The 11,125-nt window shown below is 43.7% G+C and overlaps 1 protein-coding gene and 1 long non-coding RNA gene across 3 annotated transcripts in view; one reads left to right on the forward strand and one right to left on the reverse strand.

Annotated features, from left to right (window-relative positions):
• GCH1 (GTP cyclohydrolase 1) overlaps positions 1–1,253 on the reverse strand; it is a 61,417-nt gene extending 60,164 nt beyond the window's left edge. The window contains exon 1 of one of the 2 annotated variants that reach the window (XM_070797629.1): positions 762–1,253. In XM_070797629.1, coding sequence (XP_070653730.1) covers positions 762–1,101 — 340 coding nt within the window. In that variant the 5' untranslated portion in view covers positions 1,102–1,253. The remainder of the gene's footprint in view (positions 1–761) is intronic. The other variant, XM_070797628.1, reaches the window with a different exon arrangement.
• Positions 1,254–1,388: 135 nt separating this feature from the next.
• On the forward strand, positions 1,389–10,318 carry LOC139185301 (uncharacterized). The gene is made up of 2 exons (XR_011568921.1): positions 1,389–1,668; positions 7,996–10,318. It is a non-coding gene; the product is annotated as an uncharacterized lncRNA (long non-coding RNA).
• Positions 10,319–11,125: the final 807 nt, after the last annotated feature.

Raw genomic sequence — 11,125 nt, forward strand, 5'->3', positions numbered from 1 at the left:
GGGTCTCACTGCCCAGAAAACTTCCCCAACTCCCAGGGAGACGCTTTCCTGCTTTGGGATTTGGGAAGTGGGGTAGGAAAGGGGGAGAAGGCTTTAAGCAGCAAACTAACCCAAGAAACTTCACACCTCAAACTCCAGGAAAGCCTGTACCCAGAACGATATCCAATTCTGGGAAAGTCCTGAGCTGTAGTGACCTCGATGTGAACAAAACTATGACTTTTCCAAGAGCCGGGTGCCCTGGCAAGTCAGCAAGAATGAGGATCCCCGATGCTCCCCCGGCGCTCCAAACACACGAAGCCAAGACTTCATCCCAGACCTACCAAAAAATGAGACCTCAAGAGCAAGGATGACTTAAGAAGCCATCACTTCCCGGAGCCCAGATGCACGTTCCTCAGGTATCCGGCCCTGGACGTTCAGGCTCCCGCCCGGGGACATGAGGAAGCTCGGTGACTGTGGTCCCGCCATCTCAGGCTGGAGGAGAGGGCTGCGTGCAGGCAGTGGGAGGACCCCGCGAGGACCGCTGCAGACAGGCCCCGGGGGGAGAGGCCGCTGACTCTCCCGGCGCCCGAAATGAGTCCCACCCAGGCTCCTGTCCTTGGCCCGACGGCTGGGCCAGGGCCGAGGGCGGGGTCGGCAAGTGCCAGCATTCGGCTTCCTCCGCCAAGAGTGAGCAACTCCGGAAACTTCCCCAAGCCGGCGCAAGCTTCCCGCGGCCACCTCCCCCGTGCCCTGCACGCCGGCCGGCCAGCGAACACACTGACCTGAGATGGTTTCCTGGTAGCCTTTGGTGAAGAACTGCATGGCCGTGGCCGCCCTCCAGGGCGTCTTGATCAGCCCCTGCCGCTCGGGGTCCTCTCCCAGCGAGCGCAGGATGGACGAGTAGGCGGCCGCCAGGTTGGGGAGGTTCAGCTCGTTGTCCTCCTCGCTGCGAGGCCGCTCGCCATTCCAGCCGTCCGCCGGCTGGGCGCTCTTGCTCTCCGGTCGCGGCGGCTTCTCGGCGGGCGGGCTTGGCCCGGGCCGCGGCGGCTCCCCTTCGAGGAACCCATTGCTGCACCTGGCGCCCCGCGACTTCAGCGTCACCCGCCCCGGACCCTTCTCCATGGACCCGTCGCTGCCGCTCCGGAAGGACCCTCGGGTGCGTGAGGGACTTCAGGTGAACTTCCCGGGCCGGGAGTGGGCTCTGACCCGAGTCACCTGAGGAAGATAGGCCTGGAGTCAGCAACACGTTCCGAGTCTGGAACAGGCGAGCCAGAAGAGTGCTGTGTCGCCTCCTTTTTATGGGCTGGCGGCTCGGTCGGCGCCGCGGGGCGTTTCTATTGGCCGAGTCTCCTGGCGTCACGGCGCTCACTCCGCCCCCCGCCCCTCCCCGCCCTCCGCCCGGTGCCCTGGGGGCCGGCAGACGCCGGGAGGACCTTGTCCGAGCCCCTCCCGCGCCAGCCGGGCGGATTGCATTGGACCTTTTAGCTGTGACCAGATAAACCAAACCCTAAAGGGGCTGGTGGCTGGAGCGTGGGGAGGCAAGGTCTGAGTGCCCAGTCAACCATTCCCTCTTAGGGCAAAGAAGAGGCTGCATCAGAAGTGTCCTGGTCCCCTCGTCCTGTCAAAGATGAGCAAACAGGTGGCCTTGTCCAGGAAAATGTGGGTATGGAAACCAACTCATACTTTCAGGTCAGGAAAATAATATTAATTGAAACGCTTGAGTTCGTTAGTTAAAAATGTGTCCAACGCACCTGCTTCCTGGCGCTGTCAGGAGGAATGTTACACCAGGTGGCCCTTAAGTGAGTCCCTATATCTAGGAGGATGGTAATATGTGATGGCCAGAACTTTGACCCTGTGGAAATTGATTAGCAAGCGAAGAAAAACTAGGGCTTTCATCAAAAAACCACTTGCGGTTTGGGGAAACCCAATTGTAGGAATTTGGTGCTGATTATTTTAACAGTGACGTGGTGAGTACCTTTCCCCTGATGTTGCTAGAGATTGTGAAACGTTGTTGATCAACTGGACTCTTAACCAGTGACATCTGCTTTGACTGTGTAAGATTTTTTAAATGGACCTTTTTTTCTCATTAGGGGAATTATTTCCCAATGCCAAAGGTGAGTTTTAAAACATGTATCAAATTAACATTTTATGATTTGCTCCAGAGAGATTATTATGCTGAATTTCTGACATATAGACAGATATTTAAAGGCTTAGGATCAGACACAGTAGAAGGGAAGTCCCTGGAATTGATCTATACTAATAAATTGGCTCAGTCATTATTACTAATTTCTATTTATTGGATGTCTGCTTCAGGCATGGCCCTGTTCTAAATGTTAAGGAAAGAAATATGGGAAATACCTAGCCTCCTAGGAACTTTTAGTCTGAAATGTTGGTGTAAGTGGGATTTTTAAAAATAGTTATTGGACTTCTATATACATTAAATATCAAAGTATACTGATCAAGAAATATGAACTTCCCTTGGAAAGCCTCTTTGTCACTCTCCTAATATTTATTGTAAGTGCCCCCCACACCCCTGCAAGATCTTATAATATTTTTTCTCTCTAACTTCTCTGCCCACTGTCCAGTGATACTTCCTGGTCAGAATTATCCACTGGGTCTCAAACTATTTCAAGCTGGAGACATTAAAAGATGACCTTGGATTTAACAAATGAAAACAAAGATACCAAGTGAAGTATTTTTAAAATGGACGGATTCAAAGGAGATGCTATCCATAAGATTTTTTTTCAGTAGCCCTTGTAAAGATTAATATATTTCCCAAAACAATTTCTAATGAAATTTTTATCCTAAAATTGAACATTTTCTTATAAACACTGCCACTAGGCATTAGCACTTTTGTTACCAATTACCAGTATAAGTAACTGGTAATTATATATTATTGGATAATATATATATATATTGGATTTGTTATATATATATATTGGATTTGTTATATATTTACTTGTAAAATGGAGGCAATGGATTTCAGCCAAATGCCCAAGGGTAATACAAGGAAGCTTTAAAATCACAAACACTATACAAACAGTTTAACAATGAAATGTAGGTAGTTGGCAGAGATGGTTATCCGTAGAAGTGGGAGAAGAGGGAATAAATTAAAAGAGGAGGGCTATATTCCACAGAGTTAATTAGTATAAAATGGTTCAGCAGTGAAACTATAGGCATTCATAGCCAGGAATTACAACAGCATTTGGTTTAAACCCAAAAAGGGACTCATTTTCACCTTGAACTCAACCCGGGAGTTGTTGTTGTTGTTGTTCAGTCACTCAGTCATGTCTGACTCTTTGCTACTCTTTGCGACCCATGAACACAAGCGTACCAGGTTTCCCTGTTCTTCACTGTCTCCCAGAGTTTGCTAAAACTCATGTCCATTGAGTCAGTGATGCCATCCAACCACCTCATCCTCTGTCGCCCCCTTCTCCTCCTGCCTTCAATCTTTTCCAGTGAGTCAGCTCTTCGTATCAGGTAGTCAAAGTATTGGAGTTTCAGTTTCAACATCAGTCCTTCCAATGAATATTCACGATTGATTTTCTTTAGAATTGACTGGTTTGTTCTTCTTGTTGTCCGAGGAACTCTCAAGAGTCTTCTTCAGCACCACAATTTGAAAGCATCAGTTCTTTGGTGCTCAGCCTTCTTTATGGTCCAACTCTCACATCTGTACATGACTACTAGAAAAACCATAGCTTTGACTAGACGGACCTTTATCAACAAAGAGATGTCTGGGAGTTGCTTTCTTGGCTTTTCAAAAAGCCAAGGAATTTTTTATTCTTTTAAGTTCTCCATTTCTAGGGCGGTAGCAAAACAGAGAAGCAGACAAGTGAGATACACAGCACCAAAGATTGAAAATACCGCAGGGCTACAGACATATGTAGTCATATGCCAAGGGTAACAGGTAAACTAACATTAGGCATTTGACAATGGTAATTGGAAAAAAGTGAATTTCTCAAAGTGTACTTGATGGAAATTTGAAATCCAAACTTTGGAGGAGATTCTGGATCAGGATCGACATAGATAATAGCAAGATAAAAAATAATAATAAGATGGACACAAGAAAAGTGTCCTTGTCCCTCTCCTAATTTCTAGAAGTTAGCCTATGGAGTCAGTGCAATCCTGAGATATCTCATTAAATCCCCAAAATGTAGGAAGAAGCAAAGTGAATGGGGAGGCCCTTACATTTCTTCTGTTCTGAATGAGGAGGAATGAAACAAGAGAGAAAATAGGAGAATGTGAACCCGGAGCTGACTTTCTGAGATGAAGGGAAGGCTTGAGGTCAACCTCACTGAGTTGAGAAAACTATCTCCCAGCCCAAAAGTACCTCATAATGGAAGAATAGACATACGCCAGAGAATCACCTGTGCTTGGCTGCTGTTGTTTAGTTGCTTAGTTGTGTCCAGCTCTTTTACAACCCCATGGACTGTGGCCCACCAGGCTCCTCTGTCCATAGGATTCTCCAGGCAAGAATACTGCAGTGGGCTGCCATTTCTTCCTCCAGGGGATCTTCCCAACCCAGGGATCAAACTCATGTCTGTTTTGTCTCCTACATCGGCAGATGGGTTCTTTACCAGTAGCGCCACCTGAAAAGCCCAGGACCCTGGCAGAGGATCTTTAATACCATCTCAGAAGAAAGGGCAGATGCTAAATAGAGAATGTTAATGGGGAGTCCAGCCACCACAGCTGAATTCTGTCCTAACTGTCACAGTCCCTCACAGAAAAAGAGATACGACACAACCTCCTCCAGCCCCAACTGTAGCTGAGTCAGGAAAACAAACAGGTTTTGCTGTAACAGAAAACACAAAAAAGTCACCCTTGATAATGTGAGACGTGGATAGGAGGCAGAGAAGCAGCAAACATACAATCCCCAGAGGAACAAAACTAAACAAAGAAAGGTAATAATGTGACATGTAAAAGCTACATAGAAAAAAATTCAACAGAAAAGACAAACTGGTTTATAGAGTTTAGAAAATAGAAGAAAATTCCTCACAAATGATTTTGTATGTTTGGTGAAATATGGACACTCAAGGCTGGGCAGACTAGGAGCATCCAGAAGTTGAGTAGGAGGCAAGATGGGTGGGTCACCGGCCCATACCTGGCCCCAGGAGGGGATGCCAGAAGGTGGGGGCAGGCCCAGGCATGCCAAGGGAAGTACCAGAAGGGTGGCCTCAGCAGGCAGACAGACCCTCCATCTTCAGAGATCTGTAGGCCAGCCTTGAGAAGGTATCTAAGCCAGGTTGTGAGTGTTCAGGCCTGAGCCTGGCTCAGAGAGGCAGGGTTGGGGCCTGGCTGGGGGACCCCAGAGCTTAGGGGCTGGCATCACTGGGGGCTTCCTCAGTTGGAATCAAGCAGCTCCTGGAGGCAAACTTGGAGGTGGTCGTTCTTCTCCTCCAGGTGGTCCAGACAGGTATCAATCTGGTCCAACATGGAGTTGATGGCAGCTTATTCTGCTTGCCCAAAGCCCTCATCCTCACCTTCCACACACCCCTCTACTTGCATGCCCAGGTCCATGTTAGGGCTGGCATCGCAGGCTCAGGCACCACAGGGGCAAAGTGACAATAAAACACAGACACGGTTGGCAGAGAGCCCGTGTGGGGCAGAAGGTGAAGGCTCACAAATGTTCTCTGCTACAGAACAACTTAATAAAAACATGAGTTCAGTAAGACAGAAACCAAGACAAGAAAATGATAGAATTGAAAAAGGAGTTGCAGATCTAAGGAAATAGAAGACCATCATTATTATAGGATTAATTAGAAAGAAAGTGAAAGTCACTCAGTCACATCTGACTCTTTGTGACCCATGGACTATACAGTCCATGGAATTCTCCAGGCCAGAATACTGGAGTGGGTAGCTTTTCCCTTCTCTAGGGGATCTTCTCAAGCCAGGGATTGAACTCAGGTCTCCTGCATTGCAGGTGGATTCTTTACCAGCTGAGCCACAAGGAAAGCCCAAGAATATTGGAGTGGGTAACCTATCCCTTCCCCAGCGGATCTTCCATACCCAGGAATTGAACCAGGGTCTCCTGAATTGCAGGCAGATTCTTTACCAACTAAGCTTTTGGGGAAGCCCAATTAGAAAGAACCATGTACAAAATAGACACTGTTGAAAACATAATTATTGACGTGAAGAACGGCATAAGAATGAATGTAGAATAAAAGATAAAGATGAAAGCTGTTAGAGAACAAAGATGATCTAGCATAAGAATAATTAGGGTTTCTGAGCTAGAGAACCCAACCAATGAGAGGATGTAGTCAAATATATAAAGTAAGCATATTTCTCTTGTGGAAATAAATGCTTATGTTTATATTCAAATGATTTTCAACAACGGTGCTAAGACAACTCAGTGGGATAAAGAAGAGTCTTTTCAACAAATGGTACTGGGACAATTGGATATCTTTTTGCATGTCTATCTCACATTGCCTAAGAAAATCAGCTCAAAATACAGCAAAAGAGACACTGATGTATAGAACAGTCTTATGGACTCTGTGGGAGAGGGAGAGGGTGGGAAGATTTGGGAGAATGGCATTGAAACATGTGAAACGTCATGTATGAAACGAGATGCCAGTCCAGGTTCAATGCACGATGCTGGATGCTTGGGGCTGGTGCACTGGGACGACCCAGAGGGATGGTGTGGGGAGGGAGGAGGGAGGAGGGTTCAGGATGGGGAACACATGTATACTTTAAAAAATTAAAAAAAAAAAAAAAAAAGAAAAAATACAGTTAACAAAAAATATATTTCTTTTTTGCATATGCTAAAAAAAAGAAAAAAGAAAATCAGCTCAAAATAGACCAAAGACTAAACCTAAGAGCAAAAATTACAAATATTTTAGAAGAAAACATACGCATCCATCTCCATAACCTTGGGTTACGCAATTAGATTTATTAGAAATGACACCAAAAGTGGAAGCAACAAAAGCAAAGATAAATTAGACTATACCAAATTGTTGCATTTCAAAGGCACTATCAAGAGAGGGGGAAAAACAACCGACAGCTTGGGAGAAAATATTTGCAAATATGACTAAAGCATATATCTAGAATAGTATCTAGAATATATAAGACGTCTTACTGACTTAATAATTGAAGGACCAATAACCTAATTTTAAAATGAACAAAAGATTTGGATAGACATTTCTCCAAAGAAAATACACATGTGTGGCCAATAAGCACAAGAAAAGATGCTCAATGTCCTTAGCCATCAAGGAAATTAAAATTTAGGTATGGTTGACTACTGCCTTACACCCACTAGGATGGCTATATTCAAAAAGATAGGTAATAGCAACTATTTCTGAGAATTGAAGAAATTGGGCTCTTTATACACTTCTGGCAGGAATATAAAATAGTTCAGCTACTTTAGAAACAGTCTGGCAGTTCCTTAAATGGTTACGGATAGAGTTCCCATATAGCCCAGCTCTTCTACTGCAGGTATAAACCCAAGAGTAATAAAAACGTATGTCCATAAAAAACCCTGTACACATCACTTCTTGGCCTTTTGGCTAAGATCAGGTGCAAAGAGCTGTACATGAATGCTTATAGCACCAGAATTCATAATACCAAAAAGTGGAAACAACCCAAATGTTTATCAACTGATGAATGAATAAACAAAGTGTGATGTGATACATACATGCACCGGAATATTATTCAACTGTAAAAATAAAGTACAATACTAACATAGCCTATAATATGGATGAAGCTTGAAGACATTATCCCAAGTGAAAAAAGCCAGGTGAAAATGGTCACATACTCTGGGATACTATTTTAGGAAATGTTCAGAATAAGCAAATACATAAAGAAAGTAAATTAGTTGTTGCCATGGCCTTGGGGGGATAGGGAATAGGAAGTGACCACTAACAGGTATGTGGTTTCTTTGGGGGGACGATGAACAATTTTTGGAATTAAATAGTGGTGATGGTTGTGTAACTTTGTAAATATACTAAAAAGTACTGAACTTCACACTTGAAAATGATGAACTTTATGGTGTGTGAATTATATCTCAATTTAACTTCTATGCAGAGTACATCATGAGAAACACTGGACTGGAAGAAACACAAGCTGGAATCAAGATTGCCGGGACAAATATCAATAACCTCAGATATGCAGATGACACCACCCTTATGGCAGAAAGTGAAGAGGAACTAAAAAGCCTCTTGATGAAAGTGAAAGAGGAGAGTGAAAAAGCTGGCTTAAAGCTCAACATTCAGAAAACGAAGATCATGGCATCTGGTCCCATCACTTCATGGGAAATAGATGGGGAAACAGTGGAAACAGTGTCAGACTTTATTTTTCTGGGCTCCAAAATCACTGCAGATGGTGACTGCAGCCATGAAATTAAAAGACGCTTACTCCTTGGAAGGAAAGTTATGACCAACCTAGATAACATATTCAAAAGCAGAGACATTACTTTGCCAACAAAGGTTCGTCTAGTCAAGGCTATGGTTTTTCCTGTGGTCATGTACAGATGTGAGAGTTGGACTGTGAAGAAGACTGAGCGCCGAAGAATTGATGCTTTTGAACTGTGGTGTTGGAGAAGACTCTTGAGAGTCCCTTGGACTGCAAGGAGATCCAACCAGTCCATTTTGAAGGAGATCAGCCCTGGGATTTCTTTGGAAGGAATGATGCTAAAGCTGAAACTCCAGTACTTTGTCCACCTCATGCGAAGAGTTGACTCATTGGAAAAGACTCTGATGCTGGGAGGGATTGGGGGCAGGAGGAGAAGGGGACGACAGAGGATGAGATGGCTGGATGGCATCACTGACTCAAAAGACATGAGTCTGAGTGAACTCTGGAAGTTGGTGATGGACAGGGAGGCCTGGCGTGCTGCGATTCATGGGGTCGCAGAGTCGGACATGACTGAGTGACTGGACTAAACTGAACTGAAGAAAAGAATAGTTCTCGTAAAAAATAAAAATATAGTTGGCAAAAAATATATACAGTTTTCTAGAACATATTGTTCTAGAAAAAAATTAAAATAGAGGCTTAACACCAAGTTGGATAGAAATCAAGGATAAAGATGGCTTCAAGGATAGGGTATTTTAAGCATCCAGGCAAAATACACACCAAACCAAAACAACAAATTGCCTAAAAAAGGTTGAGAATAAGAATACAGGCTATCTTCCAAATTTTCCACAGCAACATCCATTGCAAAAAAATAAAAATTTTGAGGAGACACATATGGCTTTAAGGAAAGTAAGTTATCCCCACTCAAGAAAGCATTCAAGTATAACGGTACACTACCTCAAACATATATGAACTCAGAAAACACAACTCCTGTAGGTTCCTTATTGAGAAAACTACTTGATATGAGATCTTGCTAATTAAGAGAGAATCAAAATAAAGAACTCAAGAATGGAGAAATGACTCTGTGACCCCATGGATTGTAGCCCAACAGGGACCAGGCAAGAATACTGGAGCGGGTTGCCATTTCCTCCTCCAGGGGATCTTCCCAACCCAGGGACTAAACCTGAGTCTCTTGCATCTCCCACATTGGCAGGCAGATTCCTTACCACTGCGCCACCTTGGAAGCATTTAAATATAAAGCCAATTTAAAATATTTAAATATAAAAACAATGCCAGGGTATAAAACCAGTACTAAATAACTTTTGATATCATTACAAACAGAAAAACATGAACTGTATGAACCTGGAAAACATAAGAAAAATAATACAACCAACCAAAGGGATATAGGCACAGTCTTCATCCCTCTTAAAATGAAGTCAATAATATTATTTAAACTGAAACAAGTAGTAAAAAAAAAAATCAAAATTAAAAAAAAATCATCATGGTGTTTAGAATTTTTTTTTTTTTTAACTTCACAGGGATTGTTAAAGAAATATTACTGGGAGTGAAAAAAAAATTGTGTCAACTTGACTGGGTTAAGGGATGCCCAAATATCTGGTGAAACATTTCTGGGCATATCTGAGAGGGTGTTTCTAGAAGAGATTAGCCTTTGAATTGGTGAACTGAGAAAAGAAGATTGCCCTCCCAATATGAGTGGGAATCATCCAATTCCTTGAGAGCCTGAAGAGAATAGAGAGACAGGGGGAAGGCAAATACACTCACTCTGCTTGAGCTGAGAGATATATCCTCTCCTGCCCTGGACATCAGTCATCACTCAAGCACCATGGTTCTCAGTGGGCTTTCCAACTCAGATCATGGCTTACACCATCAGCATCCCCCTCCCTCCACCCCTATTCCCAAGACTCTGGACTCAGACTGAATTACAGCACGCTGACTTTCCTGGTCTTCCAGCTTGTAGATGCCAGATCATGGGACTTCTCAGAAACCACAACCGTGTGAGCCAAATCCTATAATAAATCTCTTCTTGTATATATATTTATATCCTATTGGTTTTGTTTCTTTGGAGAATCTACTAATACAGATTTTTCAAAATAGATTCCTTCAGATTTGCTTCAGATCCCCTTTTTTCCTATTAAATTTAAATAAAATGAATTTAAATGTTTCTGTTAAAAATAGCATTTCTGGTAGGATGCCATTTGGCAAAGGGTTTCAGCCAACTTGTAGTGAAGAATCAGAAATTCACACTGGGATGCCACTGCATGGTATTCATAGTTATTGATTCAATAAACTGCATATGGTCCTCATCCTACTGGGTTGATTCGGTCATAAATCACTTTAAAGTCCCAAGTACATGGGAATTCCCTGGCAGTTCAGTGGTTGGGACTCCATGCTTAGCCTGAGTTCAATCTCTGGTGGGGGAACTAAGATCCCCCAAGCTGTGCAGTGGGGCCAGAAAAAAGAAAAAAAAAAAAAAAAAAGGCTCAACTACAGCATAAGCCCCAGTGGAGATTGGGTCCTGATGCCCACAGTCAGCAATCAGGTAAATGTCACTGATTTAAAATACTGAAGACTATTTTAGCCATGTTCCTTCTCTGGGTGTGCTACAAGTTAACTGCAGCATAGGAAATAAGGTCAGGGAGGACAGAATCCAAGTTTCCTAATGAGCTATAAAAGAAAGTCAAGCAACAAAAGCTGTCACACCCTGAGGTGCCTTTGGGAGAATTCATAGAGAGAGCTGAATGTGAAGCATTCTTCTGTCTGCTTGATGATAGGGGCTGGGAGTGCAGCTTTAGTCCTGGGATCTCTTCTTCCAGTCATTGCCCTGGTTCGGGACCACCTGCACACC

The sequence above is a fragment of the Bos indicus genome, chromosome 10 (genome assembly GCF_029378745.1).
Source record: "Bos indicus isolate NIAB-ARS_2022 breed Sahiwal x Tharparkar chromosome 10, NIAB-ARS_B.indTharparkar_mat_pri_1.0, whole genome shotgun sequence".
Lineage (NCBI taxonomy): Eukaryota > Metazoa > Chordata > Mammalia > Artiodactyla > Bovidae > Bos > Bos indicus.